The sequence below is a fragment of the Podarcis melisellensis genome (genome assembly GCF_964234715.1).
Source record: "Podarcis melisellensis genome assembly, chromosome: 8".
Taxonomy (NCBI): domain Eukaryota; kingdom Metazoa; phylum Chordata; class Lepidosauria; order Squamata; family Lacertidae; genus Podarcis; species Podarcis melisellensis.
In genome coordinates this window covers 25842220-25867592 of record NC_138540.1, presented here as the reverse complement: position 1 = coordinate 25867592, position 25373 = coordinate 25842220, and the positions used below count along the sequence as shown (strand labels likewise).

At 45.9% G+C, this 25373-nt stretch overlaps 1 protein-coding gene and 1 long non-coding RNA gene across 2 annotated transcripts in view; one reads left to right on the top strand and one right to left on the bottom strand.

The window, feature by feature from the left end:
• PRDM2 (PR/SET domain 2) overlaps nucleotides 1–13860 on the bottom strand; it is a 49762-nt gene extending 35902 nt beyond the window's left edge. Inside the window, exons 1-2 of the mRNA XM_081923404.1 lie at nucleotides 13711–13860; nucleotides 7185–7258 (exon numbers count right to left, since the gene is read on the bottom strand). Of these exons, the coding sequence (XP_081779530.1) occupies nucleotides 7185–7226 (42 nt within the window). The 5' untranslated portion in view covers nucleotides 7227–7258; nucleotides 13711–13860. The remainder of the gene's footprint in view (nucleotides 1–7184; nucleotides 7259–13710) is intronic.
• A 58-nt stretch (nucleotides 13861–13918) lies between these two features.
• Nucleotides 13919–17586, top strand: LOC309377025. The gene is made up of 2 exons (XR_014171382.1): nucleotides 13919–14008; nucleotides 16983–17586. It is a non-coding gene; the product is annotated as an uncharacterized lncRNA (long non-coding RNA).
• Nucleotides 17587–25373: the final 7787 nt, after the last annotated feature.

Below are 25373 nucleotides of genomic sequence, written 5' to 3'. Positions count from 1 at the left end.
GCGTTCCTGCCCCACCGCCCGGCATCGGGATGATGCCCCGAAGCCGGGCGGGGGGGGGAGGCTTTCCCGCCCGGCCGCCCGGCTTCGGGACATCGTTCCGATGCCGGGCGGCTGGGGGAGGCTTTCCTGCCCCACCGCCCGGCATCGGGACGATGCCCCGAAGCCGGGCGGCTGGGGGAGGCGTTCCTGCCCCACCGCCCGGCATCGGGACGATGCCCCGAAGCCGGGCGGCTGGGGGAGGCGTTCCTGCCCCACCGCCCGGCATCGGGATGATGCCCCGAAGCCGGGCGGGGGGGGAGGCTTCAAAAGCCGTCCGGGGGCTTTTAAATCGCCCCGGACAGTCCCGGGGCGATTTAAAAGCCCCCGGTTAGGCAGGCAGGGGGGGCAAAAGTCTTTGCCCCCCCTGCCTGCCTTCAAAAGCCGTCCGGGATAGCGGGAAGCGCTTCCCTGCTATCCCGGACCGCTTTTAAAATGCTGGCGGTGGGGAGCAAAGCCTTTCGCCCCCGCCGGCCTTCCTGGACCTCTTCTGAAGTCCGGAGGGGGGGGAAGGCTTTGCTCCCCACCGCCAGCATTTAAAAAAAGGTCCCCGAGATTTCCCTATGGGCTTTCGTCTTGCGATGCAAGCCCATAGGGAAAATCGTCTAGCGAAGCGTCGCAAAAACCGAAAAACCCTTTCGTCTTGCGGGTTTTTCGTCTTGCGAGGCATTCGTCTAGCGGGGCACCACTGTAAAGCAGTTTCTTGGGCTTGCACATAAGCAGCTGTGGCTCATCTAGTCCAGAAGTGAAATTATCTAACTCAGAGAAGTGATGGAGAAGGGGGGTGGAATGCATGAACCCGGGCTTCATAGTTTAAGTAAAACAAGCTTCACTGTGGTTAATAAAATCACATTAATACTTATAAATAACAGATCAAACGTTACTGTGGAAGACCATATATGCAAAACCCAGCTTGGCCAGGATTAAGCTGTAAATATCAGTTTGTCTCTTAATACCACTCCCAAGCATGGTGTATATCAGAAATCCCACAAGGACTACACTTGAGGGTGGCGGGTGCATTTGCATCCTATGTAGAAGCAAGTGGTGAAATTCACTTCAGTAAGCAAGAAATAGCTATAAAATACAGAGATGAAAGAAAGAAAGAAAGAAAGAAAGAAAGAAAGAAAGAAAGAAAGAAAGAAAGACCAAGTATGCCATAAGTTTAACAACTAATACTTCAGATACTAAACAGCTTCCCCCTGTGGGCAACAGAACATGGAAAGCTGCCTTATACCAGTGCAGTGCTGTCAACTGTGACTGGCTGTATCTCCCCAGGGTCTCAGGTAGAAAGTCTTCCCCACCACCTGCTACCTGATCCTTTAAACTGAAGATGACAGACATTGAACGTGGGACCTTCTGCATGCAAAACAAATACTTTGCTACAAAGGTATTCTCCCTCTCCAAGAGGAGAATGACAGCTCTTGGCATTGTGGCAACACTACTGTTATGCCTACAAGAGGCCCTGATGACTATTCAGTGGCAGTAGCTAATACAGTGGACGCTCGGGTTGTGATCCGTGTGGGAGGCACGTTCGCAACCTGCAGTGTTCGCAACCCGCAGCGCCGTGTCTCCGCACGAGCGGGTCGCGATTCAGTGTTTCTGCACATGCACGAGTGCCGAAACCTGGAAGTAACCCGTTCCGGTACTTCCGGGTTTTGGCGTGTCCATAACCCGAAAACGCGCAACCTGAAGCATCTGTAACCCGAGGTATGATTGTATAGAACAGAATGATGCAGCTGTCACTGGAAGGGGTCATCGGGAGTTGTACCAGGACCCCAGCAATTCCACCAGTGTCCCAATGCCTTCAACTCATCAACATTCTTCATTCTGGAACTTTTCTTATGAAGCAAAGTAAAGCAAAATAATTGTTCCTCACCCCACCCTCTACCCTACAAAGAGTCCCATGTGTTCTGAGCAGTGGTAGAGGCAGATCCAAATTACCACTGGTGTTTAATTTTCAAGGCAAGGACATCCATCTTTCTCTGCCCTAGTAACCCATAGTACTGCTTGAAATGTGCTTGCACCTAGCTCAGTTTAACATGACTGGATTTCAATCCTTTGTACGTTCATCGAGGTATAAGCCCTTCTGGTACACAGAGGAACCCATCTGAGTAAATATGCAAGGATTGCACTATAAGTGTGCATTGACCCCTCCTGCTCTCCATCTTAAGATTGTTCTAAGCAGCAAAGTTTGGATCTTTTTCATCACCTTGAAATGTTTCCTCCACAAAGCACAAAGATAGGCTGGTTGTAATCCACTATTTGTGGGACCCTGCTCATTTGGATAACCATGAAGATTAAAAAAAAATTCTGCTAGAATCATTCTCAGCAACAGCCTACATTCAGTTTACAAAATGTGGGTTCAGTGGAGCCAAAGAGCAGAGGTAGGCAACCTGGGGCTCTCCAGATGTGCCTGGACTAAAACTTTCATCATCCCTGGCCATCAGTTATGCTAGCTATGGCTCATGGGCAGTGTTAGAAACGGGGGTAGAAAAGCTAGGAGCCAAATGGTTTCTGGGACCTGGGTTGTGGGCACCAAAACAGAATGTCTAGTTGCCACTTGGGCTGGGGGGGGGGGGGGTCGGCAACACTTTTTATTATTTTGATAAGCATGAATAAATATGCAATCCACATAAGTGGCACATTGTTAATAGCACATTTTTAGCAGAAATTGTTGATGCATGTTTAATTTTGTGTTTACAATCAAAATATTGGTACCAAACATCAGTGTTCCAAACACTCTACTCTTAATTGTTAAACTCCTTAATATATTGTCTATCCTTAACATATACTTTGAGGCTTTAAAGCACATACATTTCAGTAATCCTTGAGTGTCAGCCAGGTGCAAAAAATGGCACCCAGACTTGTTGAGGTGCTTGCAAATGGAGAATCTTTAGGCGCAAAATGCACCTGGCGCCCTGCTAATTTCGAACCCTGCTCATGGAGGTCAGAGTCTAAGAACATCTGGCTGGCAAACACATTCCTTATCCTTCACACAGAGATGTACTCAAAAGCAGGTAATTTTAACGGAGTTCACAAGCCACAAATCAAAAATCTGCACAAAATGTAACTATTTTAAAATGTTGATTCCTTCTTAGAAGAGAACTAAAGGGTATACTAACAGAAAGAATAGCTAAGTGGAAATGCATGTTACACCTGTGGCTTTTGCTCAAGAGTTCAGAGAAGCTGAATTACGACTCCAAGTGATCACTCAACCCAAGCAGTGCTCAAGACCTGACCTATTTAATTTCAACAGTTCTTTCTAATTATTTATCTCACCTGGAAAAGATCTATGTAATACTGGCATGCGAGAGAGAGGAGGATATGAAACACACAACTATTCTCTGAATACTAGAGGTATGAAACAAGATGCCCTTTACTACAAGTAGGTATATCTACATAAATCTGTGAATAAAGAGCCGCTAGTCAAGTTTGCAGCAAGCAGATATTTATTTACTTAGAGCACAGAACCGTAACCATTGGCTCGCCAGGTATCAATGAACTGCAACCCCCATCACCCCTGACCATTAACTACACTGAGGCACAAAGAGGCTTCCTCCAGCTAAGAACGGCACACCAACAGTGACACCTCCTGGACAAAGATAGCCTGGCCATGGTAAACCTCCAGATTGTGGAGATGAAACATGTAGTAGGTGGGCCTGCCTTTGAAGACTGCTCAGGAAAACTAGTTATCAGCCTAGCAGCTGTGTTCTATACTAGCAGAGTTCAGCTATCTTGGCATTTCTTCAACAAGTATGTGGGCTGCTGGCCCTGAACCCAATTTTAAGTGCTAGTTCTAACCTTTGAAATCCTACTGCCGCCATATGAGCCTGCCCTATTGGTACATGTGTTATTCAAAGACCTTTGTTCAGTACACCCCAACTTCTGAATTCAAGAACAGTCTTCTCAGTTGTTGATGCAAGTAGAACACCCTCTCCAGGAAAGTTTGCCTGGCATCAAATCTGATGTCATTTTGACAGCCAGACAACAACCTTGGGGGACTTCAGCACAATCACTGAGCTCAGCAGCCTTCTTTTTCAGACTCAGCACCCACCCTTAACCCAAACAAACATTCCAGGACCCATTTATCAATTGTTAACATATGTTTCTATGATGTAGCATTGCTCTTGTGACCCACCTTAGGTAAGGCCATGACCTTGTTGGTTTTTATTTTGAGAAATTTGTGAGTGCTTTTATTGTTTGGTATTTTGCAACTTTTAAAACTCTCCCCTTGATTTTTGCTTGCTGACAGAAGGGTTGTTGTATGTATGTATTATACACAAATACAACAGTTGCATGGGTGAGGAGCTGCATGCTTATTTGAAATAACCAGACTAGGACCTTTCAGGTGAGATTATGGCCAGTCATTCGAGAGGCATTGCAGCCTTCCAACTGCTTTACAACATGTTAACTTCAAATTCAAACTCTTAGCTTTCAATATAGCAACTAGTGACCACGAAGGAGACTTTTTCAAGTAAAAAGAACCACCCTACATGGGGAATAAACTTTAACATGGTGAGGTCATTAGATGTCATCTTAACATGCTTTCCCCAGTAATCAGCTGACATTTTACCTTCAAGCAGAGATGTCAACTTATGCATCATGTTGATAATTTTTTAAAAAGGTAAAGGACCCCTGACAGTTAAGTCCAGTCGCAAACGACTCTGGGGTTGTGGCGCTCATCTTGCTGTACTGGCCAAGGGAGCTGACGTTTGTCCACAGACAGTTTTTCTGGGTCATGTGGCCAGCATGACTAAGCCACTTCTGGCGAAACCAGAGCAGCACACAGAAACGCCGTTTACCTTCCCACCAGAGTGGTACCTATTTATCTACGTGCACTTTGACATGCTTTCAAACTGCTAGGTGGGCAGGAGCTGGGACCGAGCAACGGGAGCTCACACCGTCATGGGGATTCGAACCGCCGACCTTCCGATCGGCAAGCCCTAGGCTCAGTGGTTTAGACCACAGTGCCACCCGTGTCTCTTCACGTTGGTAATTATGGCCCCAAAATTCTATTAATCATTCTCCTCTACAGCTTGTGCTCTTACTGGTGGATGTAACCTCCCTTTTTCTTTAAAAAAAAGTTTCATTGGAAGTCTCACCATTGGTCAGTTTAGCTCATTATTGTCTTCAAAAACTCAGGGCACCCCAGATGATGGTGATGATTTCATTTATGAATCTCTTCCTATGAAGCATCTCAAAGCAATTTCAAAATACAGTAACAACTTACATTACAAAAACAGTTAAAACAATTGCACATATAAAAACAATTTCAAATCCAATAGAGCCTTTGCCATGACTACTGTTGGATATCATTGTTTTGGACCAGATCAGCAGCCATGCTGGCTGGAACTTATTGTAGTCCAAAATATTTGGAGGGCACCAGGTTGACAAAATCAGCAGTTCCCTTTATCACTACACTGACTGGCAGCAGTTCCCCATCTCAGGCAGAGGTTCTTTTCATGCCTACTTAGGAGATGCTGGGAATTGAACCTGGGACCTTTCACCTGCAAAGCTATGGCCTTCCCTGTAAATCAGTTCTGCCTTGTGGGAGCTGCCAGTACTGGCTCCAAAGCAGAGTTGCTATGAAGATAAAACGTGCAGGGGATTGCTGTTTTCTCCTTGGAGGAAGGGCAGGAGAGAAAGGTTATAAACATACACCAGTAATATCCACATAAATAAATAGATCCACATCATCTGTCTACTATCATAGTCAACCCCCCATTTCAATTTAATGGGGGAGAAGGAAACATGTTTGATCAAGGTCACATAGATATAAAAAGACTGCACCGACTGTAGGCCAATGTCAATATCCACATGTGAAGTCTGCCAATGTCCTTCTGCCAACTTTTGTTGCACCAGTACCACCACTAGTGGAGTACATAGCTGGCGTGGGGTGGGGACAACTTATGAGAAGAAAGAGTCCAAATCACAGCAGAATGGCTACTAGGAGGATTCCTGTGTGGCAATCCTACCACACTGAGTATCCTGCGACAACATTTTAGCTGTGCCCTATCACCCAGGCTTGTTCCTTTTCAACAACAATACAGCAGCAGCATCTGTCTGCAACGGAATGGGAGAGGAAGTGGGAAAGTAATAGCTTTTCAGATCCCACGTCACCCTGGCTTTGCTTTTAAAGTAGATGCATGCTCTGGCACAGGAGGAAAAGGGTGCAACATATAGCCTCCAATGATTTTATTTAATAATGATGCTGATGCTAACGATGCTTATTAATTTAAGTTCACAAAATGCCATTGGCAGAGTGAGAAGGATAGGAACATCACAAAGATTCAACATGACAAATACAACGCAAATAGAAACAGCGACAAAAACTCTCTCTAAGGGAAAGTGCCACCAAATTCTCTATAGGTATTAAGATTGTAGTTTGGGTGCAGACACAACTGGAATTTTCCCTTTCTCCAAAGCGCAACCTGGAGGGGAGATGGGCCAGACTATGAAGGACCAATGACCTGGGGGCTGGGTAAAAGGGAGTGGTTGTGATACGAGGACACCCTCTCTTTTTACTAATAAGCTCATCTCAAAAGAAAGTGGGCATTTTAGATATTTTGGTGTGGGTCTTCCTGTGAATCCAACAACACAAGAGAGCACCAGACTGAAGAAGGCTAGCATAAAAGACCACACTCTCAAACATGCAAAAATACGTAGCTAGAGGACCATTTAATCAGTTCCAGGGTTTCATGTTGAAGGCATGCAAAGATCTTTGCTTAATATCTCTCTCTTTTGGGGGGTAAATTATATTAATTATGGAGCTAAGATTGAAGGGAGGAGGGACAAAGAGTGAACTCAAGTTTCTGATTTTTTAAAATGGCTTAAATATAAGTATTATTCATGCAAAATAACTAAAGCTTTCTTAGAGAAGAGTGCTCTTGAAGAAGGGGCCAGTGAAATTATTCTACAATCTAGTTAACTGAACACAAATCAATTTTCACATATTGGAACTTCACAACTTCCCAACCAGAAAGAGGGAGAGAGAAGGAGAGAGCAGGACGTTTAGCATTGCAATAATGAAGATTTACATTTTGGATTTCGGTTGGGGTTACTATTTTTACCAGAAGAAAGTAAGTGTAGATATGTATGCTAACATCTGAGCAATTATATTTTTGAGAAAGTCTTGCATTTAAACTCACCTGATTCATTCTGAAATCCTGTTGCCTTCTGAAAAGATACATACAACAAAGTAACTCCTGTGATTACATGAACCCTAAAAAGAAAAACAGACAGTTGTCATATGTGCCTACCTTCGGGTTTATAACTGATTTGAAGCTGATCCTCTTCAAGTTAGGAGGATAGCAGCAATCTAGAAAACTACAATTTTTCACCCAACATTTTTTTAAAAAAAAGATATAAATAACTGTAAAGGCACCTAAGCCGCATAACTTCCTAGCTATGTTTCAAAATGTTATAGTAATAATTAGCATTTATGTAGCACTTTCAAGTGCTCTAAGCACTTTACTTGCATCCTTGCATCACAACAACCTGATAAAGTTGGTCTGCAGACTGGGGAGGGGCATGGGAAACTGAAGCTGAGATTTGGTGGATTCACTACTTCACCTAAGGAGAACCTACAGTAGAGATGGAAGCCTGTGGCTCGCCAAATGTTATTGGGCTCCACTTCCCATCATCCCGAGCCAGCAAGGTCAGGGGTGATGGGAATTATAGTCTAGGAACATCTGGAGGGCCAGAAATTCTTCAGCCCTGCTCTATAAGAAATAAGAAAATCAAGCTGATATTTTAAAGGAATTTTCATATTATTATTTTTAAATATTGATGTATGTAAAAGCTACATTGCAAGTCCCTCAAGGAGTCTTGCCTTCTCATATTTGAAGGCAATGAATTCAAAGTAAGAACATTAGTGGCGGAAATGACTGGCAGAATCCGAGACCAGGGAGAAGAGTTGGTGGAAGAAGATTGGAAGAAATTTAAAGTTTATTTACAGAAACATTGTAAAATTAAGGAATGTTAGAAGGATGTTGGAATGAAGTTACGGGGTTTTAGCAGAAATGTTATAAAGGATTAAGTAAAAATAGATTGTTAATTGGTGAGAATGTAAAGTCACATTATATTAAGATAAATTATTAGGATAAAAACAAAGATGGAAAGGATTTGCTGAAATAGTTAATTGAACTAGAATACAAAAAAGGGAGGTGTGAGGAGGTCAAGGAAACAAGTAAATGAAAGATAAGTTATGGAAGGATTGATTTGTGTGTTTTTTTAATTGTTTTTATTCTTCTGTTTTTTGTTCTTTTTTTCTTTATTTTTGTAATCTTTCAAAACCTCAATAAATATTATTATTATTTTTTAAAAAGTAAGAACATTAGAGACAACTCACCATCTTTAACATGGGGTGTCCACCCTATTTAAATGACATTACAGTATTTGAAAATGATGTCAGCTACTCCTATTCAGCTTATGGGGAAGTGTGGATACCACCCTAGAACTTGCAGAACATGGTGCACCTGTACTCTAGAAAGCGTGTTTCATTATTGCTGCAAAGGGGTAAAAGGGTAAAGAGGACCCCTGACCGTTAGGTCCAGTTGTGACCGACTCTGGGGTTGCGGCGCTCATCTCGCTTTATTGGCCGAGGGAGCCGGTGTACAGCTTCTGGGTCATGTGGCCAGCATGACTAAGCCGCTTCTGGCAAACCAGAGCAGTGCACGGAAATGCCGTTTACCTTCCTGCCGGAGCATTACCTATTTATCTACTTGCACTTTGACGTGCTTTCAAACTGCTAGGTGGGCAGGAGCAGGGACCAAACAACGGGAGCTCACCCCGTCGCGGGGATTCGAACCGCCAACCTTCTGATCGGCAAGTCCTAGGCTCTGTGGTTTAACCCACAGCGCCACCTGCGTCACATTGCTATATTGCTGCAAAATAGTCACAGCAATTATTGCTCCTAGAGCACAGGTATTCTACTCAAACTCATGCATCCTGTGATTTGGTGGGGCGGCCAGGGGGCTGAGACGGGGGACAGAACAGTTCATAGTTGAAAGCAGGCTCACATTCTGAGAAATTAAGGCAGAATGAATACAGATAAGAATTTAACAAGTGGTGCCTTACCATACTATGCATTTAACAAAAAAGAAAGAGAAGGTCAGGTTCCATCTCCAGCATCTCTATAGCTAAAAGAATCGGGGAGCAAGTGGCCTGAAAGCCTCTCCTCTATCTGAGACTAAAGAGCTGCTGCCAGTCAACCCTACTAAGTAGCCTAGATGGACAAATATTCTGACCTTGACACACAGTGTACATTACTGTTTGATACATTAAGGACCCATTCACTCTTGATTTTGTAGCTCCATAAAATACTCCACAAATCAAGCCATTAAAAATTGAAATAAGATGCTAGTTTCTCCCGAATGCTGTCAAGAATTTGAAGGCGTGGCTTAACTTTTAATCACTCACATTTGAACAAGATGTTCTAACTCTTATAGATGTACAAAGAGTACAAGTGGTCTCGCTGACATTGAGGTAATAGTTTTTAAATGTGCACAGAAAGAAATAAGCCGCATTAAGCCAGCATTTCAGTGCTAACATCCCCAATCACCTCCCTGCTGTAATCAGATATAGCTGAATTTTGCATACGCCCTGTAGAGAAAGTAATATGTGGGAACAAACAGAAACTGACTGAACATACAAATCACCTCAACAATGTGATGAACTGTTGTAAAACGACCAAGGATGCTTCATTACACTTAAAATACACTTTCAAATGCAAGGCAGCAACCCATCCTTCCCCAACCTAGTGTTCTCCAGATATTTTGGACTACAATTCCCATCATTCCCAGCCAGTACAGCTATATGGTGGGTGTAGTACGAAACAACTGAACACTGCAAAATTAGCATTGTCTGATTTACATTAATTGCAATACCACAAGATAAGAGATTGGGAAACTGCAGGTCTCTGGATGTTGTTGGACCACAATTACAATCATCCCTAATCACTGGCCTCGCTGTCTGGGGCTGATAAAGTCCAACAATGTCTGGACAGCTATAGGTTCCCCATCCCTACTCTAGATTGCTCTGTTTTGAATGTCAGCGTTGAGCATTTCACACATTTCCCTGTGTACTTTCGAGTGAAAGAAGCCCACATCTGAAAACATTCCAATCTGCTAGCTATACTGAGCAGGCAGGGAAGAAAAGACTGACATTCATAGGGAAAAGAAAAATGGAACACTACACAAACAGTATCTCAGTTTCTCAGTATCTCAGTTTCCTGTCTTAACACACAAATCCCAATAATAAAGTATGCAGCCGCCCTACAACTTCTACCAGACGTATAACAAGACTTCTCTCTGTAGGTGCCAACCACCTGCATGGTATAGAATCATAGAATGGTACAGTTGGAAGGGGCCCCAATGATTACCTAGTCCAACCCCCTACAGTGCAGGAATCTCAACTAAAGCACTAAAACATCTTCTGTTAAAAACCTCTAAGGAAGGAGAGTCCACAACCTCCCAAGAGAGTCTGTTCCACTGCCAAACAGCTTTCACTGTCAGAAAGGTCTTCATGATGTTTAGTTGGAATCTTCTTTCTGGTCACCATGTGACAGCCCTTGAGATAACTGAAGATAGCTATCCTATCTCCTCTCAGTTTCCTCTTTTCCAGACTAAACACACACAACTCCCTCAACCATTCCTCCTAAGGCTTGGGTTCCAGACCCTTGATCATCTTGGTCGCCCTCATCTGCACATGTTCCAGCTTGTCGATATCCTTCTTAAATTGTGGTGCCCGGAACTGGACACACTACTAAGGGTGTGGTCTGACCTAGGCAGAATAGAGCGGGACTATGACTTCCCTTGACCTGGATACTATAGTTCTGCTGATGCAGCCTAGAATAGCAATGGCTTTTCCCCACCGCTGCAGCATTCCACTGTTGCAAGCTTGTAGTCTACTAAGACCCCATGTTCCTTTTCATATGTACTACTGGCAATGCAAGTGTACTCCATCTTATATCTGAGCATCTGGTTCTTCCTGTCTAAGTGCAAAACCTGACATTTGTCCCTACTGAAATTCATTTTATTAGTTGTGACCCAGTTATCAAATCTGATAAGGCTACATTGAATCCTGATTCTGTCTTCTGCATGTTTAGTCCTTTATCCTGCAGGTACCATCTTTAGGGGTGACATCTCAAGAATGCCACATTCTTTCCCATCAACCACTATGGTTGTCCAGTACCACAATGTGCTACTGAAGGGAGGTGGTTTCCCCACAAGAGACTAATGCCCCACAGGAGGCTAGTGCATAGTATGGCCTAGCATTTGCAGTATAATACTGATACAATAAAACAAGATCTTACTCCTATATTCTGTGTTAAGTAATAATTACCGCCCCTTGACTTCAGAAACTCAAGGAGTATCAGAGATGCACCAAACAGGTTGGATGGATTTTTATGCATCTTGATTCTGAATACCAGAGAGTGGCTGAAAGGACTATCTCACATTAGCTAACTTTGGGTGTGTACACAAAGCAGATAAAGTGATAACAGCAGGCCAACCTCTGCTTTGTTTCAGAGGATGGGAGCACTGAAATGAAAAGGCTACTACAACACACACATATCCCTGAATGCACTTCTTTTGTGTTAAGAAGTGGAGTTGTGTTATTAGGCACTGCTATTCATTCTTTTTTTTTTAGCTTTTTTATCTTGTATTTTTATTCTCCTTGCCTTTATGACTGTTTTTACTATCTATTTTAGTCTGTTGCTTTGTTTAGTGTATTTGCAAATCTCATTTGAAGGGGGGGGAATAATGTATCAGTTTCAACGCTCTCATTGGCTAAAATGCACATTTGATTCACTGATGCTCTAAAATTAAGTGAAAGAGCACTTTACAAGCACAATCAGCATCATGTGTAAAAAATGCAAATATTCTGGCTAAACATGCCCTGTACTCCAGCTACCCCATCACTCACCACAGACTCTCCTCTTCTAACATAAAAACACAACAACTTCCCCAGTTAGTCCTTTCCCTTAGTTCCAATTAAGGGGCATTGGCTTCAATTTTCGGAAGCCAACAGCATTCAGACACATTTCCCTTTAGATCTATGGAGGTAGCATGTTGTGTGAGTGGGAGCAGCAAGCTTTGGGGGTGGGGGGGTGGAAGCAGGGTGGAGATAAGGAAGAATAAGGAAACTCTGCCTGAAGGCAAATATATGCCTCAAAGATATTCATTTTCATCCTTTTTCATTGTATGCTTTTCTTCATTACTGTTACAATTACATCTCCTGGCTCTTCTCCTTCTACGGACACTATACAAGTGACTCAAAATTCAGAGTACAACAGCAGGACCTCTACATTCCTTGTGGCTTTATTTCCAGGCACTCACTCTGACTTTGGGATGCAATGGGAAGGATTGATACATCTTTTCATCCTAGCTTTCAGCACAACTCCCATTCATGCTAAAGTCGCACCCCCAATCCAGAACCTAACTTCTGTGAGGACGGGGGATCCCTCCTTCAGTCAAACTCCTGTCTAAGGGGCAATTAGATGCACACACTTTTATGCAACCTCCTACAACCAAACTTTGGGTGTGTGTGTTGGGGGGTCCTTTTCAGAACCACTCAACTCCATACTTCAAACTTAGTTGTGAGCATGGGACAGAGTCCCACTTCCAGAACCCTGCTCCTTCCCAATAGAACTTTACTATCCATTTATGCACCTCCACTTTTAGCAGGGGGGCAGGAATCCTTTCTGGAGGCGTCCTCCCACCCATCCTCTAACTGGGAGCAAAATATTCACCAACACACTCATTCATGTACGTATCCCATCATTCCACCACAATTCGGACATGGAGGCAGGGAGGAAGAAGACCCCTTTCCTGGCCCACGCCTATCTGCTATGTGAAACACAACACATGCACATGGAACTCTACTTATACACTACAACACATGTGGGGTGGGGTCTGGGGTCCCCCTTACAGACCTACTTCCTCAACTGAGATAAAATACAACACGCACACACACACACACAAACACCAACCCATCAAAGCAGGCCTCACACCGTTCAAGAAAAAGCCCCATCCCTTTGGGGGCTTGGGGGGGTCCCCACCCCACAAAAAAACCTGCAATATGAAAAACAACACCCCTGAATCAACACCTCATCCTTACTCTACCCCCACCCCAAATCCCTTGCACCCCTCTATTTTTGCTAAAGCTGGGTGGGGGTGGGAGGTTTCCCCGGAAGCGGTGTGTTTGTGTGTCCCGCTCCCAGTTTTACTCCCAATGGGGCAACCCCTGCAACGAGACTTCCCCCCCCCCCACTCCACCACACCCCTCCCCATCAATACACGCTTCACCTCCAGCCCCCCCCCCAAATCCACGTCTCCCTCCCCCCAGTCCACTTTGGGTCATGCGCGGGGGTGCCTCCCCCAATTAGGATAACCTCACCCCAATTCACACCTCTCACCCCTACACCGCATCCCACCCCATGCCCATCCTATATCCACTCCGCTTCCTTGAGGGGAAGAGGGTGCCGCTGGCGAGGAGGGTGTGTGTGTGTGTGTGTGTGTTTGTGTGTGTATCGTCCCCCCCAAAACCACCCTTGGGGCGAAATCCCCGTCCCCACCCCGCCGAGCCCCCTTCGCTGAGAGGGGAAGAAGCGGCGGGCAAGTGGTTGCCGCCTTGACCCTGCCCTCGCCCCCCTCGCCCCGAGCCGGCCTTTACCTGCGCTGCCCGCCGCCGTGGCCGCGGCCTCCTCCTCCTTCCTCGAGAGCCGACCCCCGGCTCAGCCCGAAAGGCCCCACAGGGCCCCTCGGCCCCCTCCGGACGCCATTTTGTCTCCGGCCTCGGAAGTGACGGCGGCGGCGGAGAGGCCGGGAGGGGAGGGGGAGAGGGAGGGGAGGGGGCCTCGTGCGAGGGAGGGAGGGAGGGAGGGAGGAGGGCGCGCGAGGCGACCACTCAACGGCCGGCGGCGCGCGAGGGAATAAGAGCTCGCGCGGAGAACGGCCTTCCTGGCTCTCGGGTGAGAAGCTCGTCCTCACTGAGGTCTAGAGGGATGGTGACTGGAGGGGGGTGGCTTCTAGGGTGGGAGCGCAGCAGGCAGCCCGGCGGCTAGAGCGAAGTGTGGGGCTCAGGCGCTCTCGCTCCGAGGGGGCTCCGGCAAGCAGCCCGTCCTCACTGAGGACTAGCGGCCCCGTGGGGTTGTAGCGCGTGCTGAACGGGCAAGAAGGCTTCCCTCGCTGAGGACTGGAGGGGTGGGTGGGAGGCAAGAAGGTTGCCGTCATGGAGGACTACGGGTCCTGTGGGGCTATAGGGACAAAACACAGCAGAATCCGCTCTATGCGGGGCTCTTAGTCTTCAGTGAGTCACGCAGTGCCGGATTTACGTATAAGCTAAACAAGCTATAGCTCTCTTGGGACCCCCTCCAAAATTTCACTAGTAATATACTTCTTAATTGTATTTCAGTTCAACAATTACTTTGATAAAATACATATTTCGTTATGTGCAAATGGCTTTAGATACCTGTTAGGTCCAAAAATTACCAAATAGCATATATTCAACACAAAAAACAGTGACAATTTGTTGTTGACAAAGGACAGCTGGACCTATAAAGGGACCCCATTACCTTCAGTAGCTTAGGGGTCATCAAACCTAAATCCGGCCCTAAGTGAGTGGATAGGCAGATCTCCCCCTTACTGACAACTTGGCGGGGATGTGGGGAGCAAGCAGCCCGTCCTCAATGAGGACTAGAGGCTACGTGGGGTTCTGGTGACTGCGGAAGAAGCTCACCCTCACTGAGGATGAGTGAAGTCCTCAGGTTGTTGCTGTGGTGCTTACAATACTGGTTACACTGGGAGGATAGGGTTCAAATCCTCCACTCATCCATGAAGCTTGCTGGGTGACCTTTGGCCAGCCACTGCCTCTCAACCTAACCTACCTCACAGGGTTGTTGTGAGGCTAAATGGGATGGGGAAAGAACCATGGACAGCACTTTAAGCTCCTCAGAAGAAAGGCAAGATAGCAATGTAACTTTGAAAAAGGAAAAGCTCCTGTTAGTGCCAGCCGGTGTGGCCAGTCATCAGGGATGATGGGATCTGGCGTCCAGGAATATATGCAGAGCCACTGGTTGACTGCTCCTGCCCTAGGCAATGCACCCTAAGCTGCAGCCATTCCTCCACTGGCAGTGGCACCAAACTGACCCTGCACCCAAGGGCTTTGCAGTGCGGATCACATCACAGGGAGAAGAGAAGACTGAGAAGGTGATATGAGAGCCAAATCAAGTTTCCAAAGGGCTGCCACATGGAAGACGGAACAAACTTGTTTTCTGCTGCTCCAGAGGGTAGGACACAAACCAGTGGGTTCAAACTAGGAAAGGAGATAACAACTAAACCTTAGGAAGAAGTCATTCTTCAGGTCATTCATTATTCAGATCTAGAAATCCCCCACATTACTTTCTCATGCATGCACTCTTGGGTTGGGGCAACTGGCTAAAATGTTTTAAATGGTTCTAATTTTGGTTCCTCTGTTTTGTTTTTGTTGGGTAGAAGCTGCAACCTGAGTTTGAGTTCTTCGTTGGGTGGGAGCCAGGATGCTGCTGCTGCTTCATTAATATTATCATTATTTTACTGGTCTTCACTTAATGTTGCCACTAGCTGGTGCTAGAAAGCCATTTATAAAGCATCCTGCTGTATAAAGAAAATCTTATCATTAATACAGTGGATGGGGTGCAGGTACAGATAGTGAGGCCCTGCCAAGGAATTCCTGTTGCTCACTTGTTCTGTGATGTCTCATGGAGCAGGGAGTTTTCCAAATATGCCTGCGGTAGGGGAACCTCAGGCACAGGAACTGAATGCAGCCCTCCAGGAGTCATAGAATCGTAGAGTTGGAGGGGATCCCAAGGCTTATCTGATCCAACCCCCTGCAATGCAGGAATCTCAACAATCCTCTATCCAATTTGAAACCATACCAGACCCTGCTTATCTTTGCAAATGTGCTAGCTAGGAGTCTCTCTGGTCCCGAAGACTCAACAATTTTGCACCCTCCTTGAGAGCTTTTGCCTGGCTGGAATGTGTCCATGAACTTTGAACATGCCTTGCTTGTCTGTATGGAGGGCAGACAGGGAGCAGGATGAGCATGTGTGGAAACTAGCCTACTGAACAAAGTTACCATATTTTTCCATCTATAAGATGCCTCGTGTATAAGATGCCCCCTATTTTGGGGTCTTAGATTTAAGAAAATGGGGGGAGATGTATCTGTGTATAAGACACCCCTTAATTTTTGACATTATCTTTTAGGGGAAAAACCTAGTCTTATACACAGGAAAATACTGTACATTGGTCCACCCATTTCTGCATCTGGCCCTGCCCACCACTGTCATGTGGCCCCCCCAGACATTTGCCCAGATTTGAATGCAGCCCTCAGGTCCTCACTCCTGGAATATGTCATCCATTGTTATTAGCTGCCCTCTGTCCTGCCACCCTGAAAAACGTTAGTTAGAAACACCCCCATTCCCCACTTCTAGGGGTGCCTAGGATAATTGCCTAGGATTATATTGTTGATATTTCTTTTATTTATTTGTTCAAATTTGGGACTCCCCCTGTCCTTTTTTCATATTGATTAAGCAACATTGGGGTGAAGCTTCACACATATTGTATCAAGTTTTTCAGGGGGAGATATTTTTCAGCCGATACACAGGACCATATTTGTGGACCAGTAACACACACACACACAAATAATGTTGTGGTCATCATACAATCGCAGCAAGATTTTTCAATAAAACAGTGTTTTATCAGTTCTCATGTGTTTACTGATGTGCACATGTACACAGAAAAATCAGGAAGGTTGCAATGGTGCTGTCTTAGCTCTCCCTGGAGGATTAGGAATTCAAACTCATTTTCTTCCAAAATCTTTAATGCTCAAATCAGTACTGTGAATGGCTAAGCAAGCTAAGACATTGATCCAGCAAGTGACATGCCCCCTTGTGTCCCATTATATAGGAGCGGATTGGGCAAGCAAACTAGAATTGGAGGGTTGGACCTGAGCACTTGCAACTCCCAACCAGCCCCTCCAGGATGTCTGCTCTGGACTCAAGACAGATGCAGATGAAAGGGAATGATGAAACTGCAGCAAAAGGGGCATGCTTGAATTTGAGAATCCATTTTAGAAACTTCTCTAGTCAAACTGGAATCCAGGAAGACTGTGGCATCAGATGGGGAGCAAACAAAAGGAGCGATACAGGAACGGAACTGGAGAAATTCTCTCACCACAATTGCTGACAGCTCCATCCCATGGGTGGAACCTGATGCGACTGCAGCCTTCCCTCTTTCTGACATTGCCGAAGAATGCTTTGTTGGTTGGAATGTGAAGAACATGCCAAGCATTTCAAATGCCCCAATGCTGCTGGAGGAACGTCCTGGAAGATAACAGGAAACAGTCCTGTTTTCCTAATCTGAGTGAAGCATGAAGCCCTTCAGGGACAAGAGGCTGTTTTGTGTTCTCATATTTGCAATTGTTTCAGCTACTCCTGCTTTCTGACACCTGTTCAAAGTACTGAGTTGTATCCAACGTTGGTCTTACTCCAAGTAAACCTACTGAAATTAATGGGCATGACTCACTGGCCCATCTCTCTCAGTATTGTCTGCGCTGTGCCTACTCTTAGAGTTTTAGACAAGGGTCAGTTCTAGTCCTAGGATATTCTGTGGATTGAAGCAGGTACCTTCTGGATGCAAAGCAGATGCTCTGCCACCAAGCTACAGCCTGTCCCTTAACTTATGTCTGTTAATTTCATTTCAGTGGGTCTACTCTGAGTAGTTGGATGCTACCCATTGCTACTGTTTATTTGCCTTTCCTGGAGGTGCAGGAAACATTCTGCTAGAGTGTGCACATGCACACTGTGAACCTTTTCAGCCTGAGATCTTCAAAAGTTTGGTCTGGTGCAAACTGAGCCTTATGTACATGTTTGTAGGTGCATCTACAAGACACCAGCGCCCTGCTCTCACCCTTCCGTGGCCATTTCCCCAGATAGCAAATAACTGAGTTTGGTTGATTGAGTTTACTTCTACACTAAGCTCTGCCCCAGGCAGCTTACAGCAAACATTCAAAACATCAAAACGCAGGGCATTGGAAATACAAATATACAAAATACAGAGCGTGCCAGTAAATTCAAAAATGACAAAAAACAGCAGTTTAGCAAACACAGAATCAATTCAATATCACAAAACAAAAATCTATTCTAGACTGAAGTACATAAATTCAAAGCAAAACCAGAGTTAACTGACAATAAAGTTTCTGATACTGGTCTTGCTCGCTGCACTCCAAGGAGCCTGGCTTAAATACAGTGGTACCTCGGGTTAAGTACTTAATTTGTTCCAGAGGTCCGTTCTTAACCTGAAACTGTTCTTAACCTGAAGCACCACTTTAGCTAATGGGGCTTCTTGCTGCTGCCGCGCCACCGCCGCATGATTTCTGTTCTCATCCTGAAGCAAAGTTCTTAACCCGAGGTACTATTTCTGGGTTAGCGGAGTCTGTAATCTGAAGCATATGTAACCTGAAGTACCACTGTACAGGAGGGGCAGGTGTTATGCAGCTGGCTCCCACATCTTTTCTCCAGAGGAGGCTGACAGCACCAAAAGTTTAATGACAGGGCAATTGTGATAAGTCTCTTCCGCAGCCTCCTTTGTACAGGTCTGTATGTCAGGACTGAGCTTTAAGTAAGTGGCAGTGACTGCACCGAAGGCAAAAAGACCTCTCCTCTTCAGGTTAAGTGAAACAGGAAGCCTCTTTCATGTCCTGGAAAGCCCAAATGTCATTCTGGAGGGAACGGCAGCCCAGAATCCGAGAAAGCTTTATTTCCCTGCTTGATGTCCTAAGTTGTAGTTCTACTAGCTCACCACATGAGGGTAGCTGCCCAGACAGCTAAAGGTTTTCCATTCTAGTGTTTCCTCAATCACAGTGCAAAGTTCAGAGAAGCATGATGCTAATATTCATTGCCTCTGCTACTTGGAAAGCATGACTCTTCCCTGTTAGTGGTCGAAAAAGGGGATGATGTCACTATTCCAAAAGAGGCAAGGAGGCTTTTCAGTCCTTGGAGCCCTAATCCAGAACAGGATCGGTGTTGCTGAGCTCTGGTGCGGTCCTTGCTCCCCTCCTGTTGAAATGTTTCCATTGACAGCTGTCTAATCCATCTGTGCTTATTTTTGGGTTCTGCATGTTAGCGAGTGGCACATCTTATCCCTGCACCACTATCCTGCCTTGCAGCCAAGCTGCGGAACTCAAGCCGCAGGTGCAAAAGAACAGGTGCATTGCAAAAGGGTTGCTTACGGAGCAGATTGCTTCAGCCTGCCCTCTCCCCTCAATCCCTTTCTCCACTGCAGAGGAACACAAACTGCAGACACACAGATAAATCACACGTTGGAGGAAATGGCTTCCTGTAATCAAATATGGGAAATGTGGGGATGCTTTGGCATATGGTATTCTGCAGGGCTCTGGCGTTTAAATCAGGGAAGGTTCCGTTGCTTCTGACATCACCAATTTGTTTCACCAGCATAGGTTTCAGTGACTTAACCTGGTTAGTTCCATGTGCTTCAAGGACAACCTTGTGCAACCTGATGCTCTCCGGATATTGTTCAACCACAACTCTTTACCACACAAGGCAGAGATGGCCACCAATTTAGATGGCTTAGGATTAGACAGATTCATGGAGGAGATGGCTTTGCGCTGCCTTGACAGTTAGAGGCAGCAATGCTTCTGAATACAGTGGTACCTCTAGTTGCAGACCTAAAAAGCACCCTGAAAAGTCCGCAACTAAAGCGCCTCTTCTGCGCATGTGCATGGCGTGATCAAGCGCTTCTGCGTGGGTGTGAAGCATGCAGATTGCTTCTGTGCATGTGCAGGTGGCAAACCCGGAAGTAAACACTTCTGGGTTTGCCGCGTTCGTAAGCTGAAAGTCCGTAACGAGCAGAACGCAACATGAGGTATGACTGTACCAATTGCTGGAAACCACTGGAAGGGAGAGTGTTCCTTTGCTCAGGTCCTGCTTGGAGGTTTCCCACAGGCCTCTGGTTGGCCACTGTGAGAGCAGGATGATGGACTTAATGTGCCTTTATAATAATTTAATAATAGCAGTTATTATTATTTGTATGCCACTCATCTGACTGGGTTGCCCCAGACACTCTGGGTGACTCCGAACAGAATACTAAAAACACGATAAAACCTCAAACATTAAAAACTTCCCTAAACAGGGCTGCCTTCAGATGTCTTCTAAAAGTCAAATATTTATTTCATAGACATCTGATGGGAGGGCATTCCAGAGGATGGGTGCGACTACTGAGAAGGTCCTCTGCTTGGTTCCCCGCAACCTCACTTCTCATAGTGAGGAAACGTTCAGAAGGCTCTTGGTGCTCTTTAGCCTGATCCAACAGGCTCATATGTTTTTATGTTCTTAACACCTGTCACCACCCAGCTAGCATGGCCAGTGGTCTGGGATGGTAGGAGTTATACTTCAGGAACAGATGGGCCTTTGACCTGTTCCATTGGGCTCTTAGGTTCTTACCTTGAAGGGCAGCCCAATGTAGAGTGCATTGCAGTAGTCCAGTCTATCAGGCCATGGAATACCATGTGCACACGGACAGTTCTCATGCTGCTTTTACTATATATGCTTACAAGTAGTTCTGTTGCGCTCAGGTCCTGCTCACTAGCTTCCCAAGGACATCTGACTGGCCACTGCGAGAACAGAGTGTGGGACTCGATGGGCTTTTGGCTTGATCCAGCAGGCACTTCTTATGCTCCTATGCTAACTTCTTGTCTCGCTGGAAGGGATGTTGCCTGGCTGAGCAACTGAGTGCTTGCTCCTTGCCCCTCCTTGGCTGCCTCTACCTGACCTTCTTGAATGTCAGCTGCTACTTTGGGAACTTACCTCCTGCTTGCCTTCGATTACACCCTGCCTTCCTCCATCACTTTGGATAATTGGCGGCTGCTTATGCAACTTGACCTTTCACTGCCCTGCACTTCTGCTCTCTTCTGGCCCGCATCAGACAGCATCCAGCTGGCCTCTTGGCTGCTGTGACACTGGTGTGGGTTTCCTGCGGGCTTAGGGATCCTGTAGCTCTCCACACTTTGTGGAACTCCATCTCCCATCATCATCATCATCCCTGACCATTTGGCCCTGGTGCTTGGGGCTGATGAGCTTTGGAGGCCAACATCTGGAGAACCACAAGTTCCCCGTCACTGGTTTGCTGTAATGCTAGGGCAGCTAACTTTTTTCAGCCTAGTGGCTTCATCTCCCTCTGCTCCTCAAGAAGACCATTTCAACGTCCTGGTTTGGCATCTCCATAGATCTCCTGCTCTGCAGTAGTCCTGAGGCCCAGATTATTGTTGCCAATAATCAGGAATTCTTGAGGAATAGATACCTCCCCCACTTCAGGGACAACTCCAACTGTGTTAGCGATGGCTATGTCCTCCCTCCACTGTGGGAGGCAGTATGCCTCTGAATATCAGTTGCTGGTAAGTCACAGGTGGGTAGAGAGCTGTTGCATTCAAGTTCTGCTTGCAATCCATATAGTTTCTCCCACAGACAGGTTTGCGAGGCTGGGTGGAGAGCTGTACTTTCTTATTCCCTTACACATGAAAAGAAGGGAGAACCAATATGGGCAGGTGGTTTAAAAAAACTTTTATTTTCTCAGGTTTGAATCAACACATTGTGGCTGGCTTTTTGAGCTGCTTTGGAACTACTGTTGTTATACTGTGTATTGCTTTGTGCTGTATTCTCTGTTTTACTGAATTTGTATGTAGCCATTTTACAGCATTTTTTATTCAATGGGGGGAAAAGTTCAGCTTTCAGGCTTCCCACTGGGGCATCTGGTTGGCCACTGCAAGAGCAGGATGCTGGATTAGATGGGCCTGATCCAGAAGGACTCATCATGTTCTTATAATGTCCAAGCAAGAAGTTGGAACATGTCACACCACTGTATCCTGATGAGTGATGAACCGTCAGGGCAAGCCATCCATATGATGTTAGACTACAGTTCCCAACATCCCTGAACCTGCTACCTGGGGCTGATGGTGCCTTGCTTACCCAGCTTTAGGAAGGCAGCAAGAGCACGGTGGAGTGGGTGTGCCAAAAAAGGCATCGAGGGCCACACATTGGACACCCCTTCTCTGGGGCATCTGGTTGGCCACTGTAACAGCACCATGTTGGACTACATGGACTTTTGTCCTGATTCAGAACAGCTCTCCTTAAATGCCATCATTTCCCCCTCGTTTTCTTCAGGATTATCCCTGGGCAAACAGATCCTAAATATTCAGACAGTTGTATTTACACTTTTAAAAAACAAGCAAACACAGTTTAAGTTGTTGGCTGAACCAGTGCTATTTTGGTCTGTTTGGGCCCAATCAAATATTTATTCTGGTTCACACCGCTGTGTCTGCAGGTCGAAGAGAAGCTTAGCTTTGTCCTAAAATTACCTCAGAAGCAGGGCTGTAGCTCCAAGGTAGCCTGCCACAGCATCAACACAGGGCATCAATTTCCACCCATGGAGTTGCCCTCATTTGATCTATGCTGCCTGCCAAAATATGTGAGCACAATCTGATCTTGTGCTTCTTCAGGGGTGTGTGTGTGCAAGACAACTTCCCAACACAATCGTGCATATGCAGGAATCCCCAAATTTCAGGTTTCCTTGACAGCACGCCATTATATGTTATATTAATACAAACAAATTCACCACACGCCACTACTAGAACATATCCAAGGAAGCTGGATGTTGGATGATTCAGGATAGATGAAAGAAAGCACAGCTTCACACAGTGCAGATTTAAACTAGGGAACTCACTCCAACAGAAGGTGGTGATGGCCACCAACCTGGATGGTTTTAAAAGAAGATTTTGCTCGGTGGGCTGGTGGGCTGAATTTGGGCCCCAGGACTGGGGATTCCGCAACCCCGTTTAACCCTAACCCAAAGAACAAACAGCCCTTCAGCTTGGGAATCAGAAGAGAGCAGACTATTATGGGAGTCAGTGAATATGATGTACAGCAGGAATAAAAAGAGCCTTCACCAAGGTGTAAGGTATGGGAAAGGGCAGTGATGCTCTGTATAAAAATAGGAGTGTCCCAAGCAAAATGTTGGAAAGGATGAGTTATCTTTGGCTTGCATGTTTGGAGAACAAACTTTGGAAACTTCCTTGAGCTTTTCTCAGCACCGGATTTACGTATGAGCTAAACATGCTATAACTTAGGGCCCCACTCTATTGCCCCCCCAAAAAAAACTAAAGGAAAAAAAACAACTGGATGTACATTTCCAAAATATACTGTAAGATTAAAAAAACAAATAAAATAAAACCTACATACAGCAACAGTGATTTGTGTTGTTTAGGCTCCTATGATGTAAGTAATGGGCCTGCCTGCTAGCCTGCTCCCTAAAATATCATTGGTTTGCTCATTTCTATATATAGGGTGCCTACATTCTGCATGGACTGGGTGCATGGCATATATTCAACACAAAAAACAGTGACAACTTGTTGTTGACAAAGGACAGCTGGACATATAAAGGGCCCCATTACTTTCAGTAGCTTAGGGCCTCATCAAACCTAAATCTGGCCCTGGCTTTGCTGAACATGCTGGTCAAAGCCCATGTGAGTCAAATTGGTGCAGTTTGAAGTTGGCTCATAAACTCCAGCTGTGCATGACTGAAGAGGCGTGCGATGCCTCAGGGGACAATCTGAGATAAAGACAATCATTTTGAGGTCCAAATGAGACACCATCTGTGCCAGGGGCAGGAAAACTCTGGCTCAGGCAGAGGCACCAGGGGCCTGATGCACAGCTTGTGCATGTAACAACATGCACATGACGTGTGTGGCACGCATTGCTGGGAGGATGCAGAGTGCAGAGCCCAGTGCAGCCCAGCATGTCTGCAATGGCCAGCAGCTCCTCCTCTGGCCACTGAAGTTGCGCTGTGCTGGGCTCCATGCTCGTCTGCTTCTGTCCCCTGAACATTGAGGGGGCCCAGCCCATTCCCAATAAATATGCGGTGGGGGGGACAGCTTGGTCCCATAGAGCCAGTGCCCCTGGGCTTGGTGGGACGGGGACTCTAGGTCTCATTATGGGACTCTCAGGACTCTTCCAGGCCACACCCCTCTCTCCAAACCACACCTCTTATTGGTCCTGCTGGGAAGGCTTTTGCCTGGGTGGATTGTGCCCTTGAAATGTGATAATGTCAAAATGGAGTGTTTGTGTGTAGCTGGAATTGTGTGGCTGGAACTGTAGGCTACTGAGCAAAGGTAAGAGTTGCATCCATTGCATACAGCCCCTGGAAGGCTTTTCTGAAAGGAATGTCGCCCCCAGGCTGGGAAAAATCACCTTCCACTGATTCATGCACTTAAAAGTAAATAAGCAGATATGTGTGTGTAGGATCCCAATTGGGACCCTTGTCTGTGCTTATGCGTGTAGCAAGGATTTAACCTTTCCCCTCCCACTGTGAGTCGAGTCTCTGTGATTGCTCTTTGCATTGGAAAATAAAATATTCCATTGGCGCAACCTTGCCAACTCCATGGCTAATTTTGGGTCATGTCTGGCTTAGCCCATGACAAACGGGATAGCGGGCACTTGCCCTCTGTTGTTGAAATTCCACAGAGGCTACCACCCCCACTTCCCCTTCCTCTCTTGAAGTTGCTCGGGAGAGGAAGAGGAAGCAAGCCATGCGCTTGACATATTGTAGGCTGTGGCAAATGTCAGAGCTGGATTGCACCCAGGAGATCAGCTCATCCCACCCGCTGCCATGATGCAAGGCAACGACTTTGCAAAGAGCCACTCATCCAGAAATGAAAGAGGCTTCCCCCATATCATTTCTCGATTGGCTTTGCTCTGCCCTCTCTTCTACTCCTGCTCAAAGCCTAAAATTTGTTCTGAAATTGGTGACACTCACAGTCTGCGATGGGGAAATCTGTCAATTTGCATCTCTCATTTTTCTAGTCTTCAATTTTGTTCTCCACATTTCCACATCAGTTTGTGTTTGTGTGTGTTTTAAAAAAAGTCTTTTGCTGTTAATTTTAAATATTCTTAATTGTTTTTAACTGTTTTTTAATTTCTAATATTTCTTGAAACTGCTTAGAGGTCTTACAACAATCAAGTGGTAAATAAGTTTGATTCAGTAAAAATAAAATAAATTCACCTGGGTCAGAAGGGGCAGGTGCAGACTTCAGCAGTACTTTGTAATATGGTGCGCCCTGTGCACGGCCAATATTTTGTGCCCCCAAATGGATCTTCTCAATTTGCGCCCCCTCAGCTTGTGCCTTCTGCAGGCGGAAATGTCCACATGGCCCTAAATCCAGCACTGGAAGAAGGCAGTCATGGAAGCCAATCTAGACCCCTTCAATTTATTTGAAGGCAGTTGGGGAGA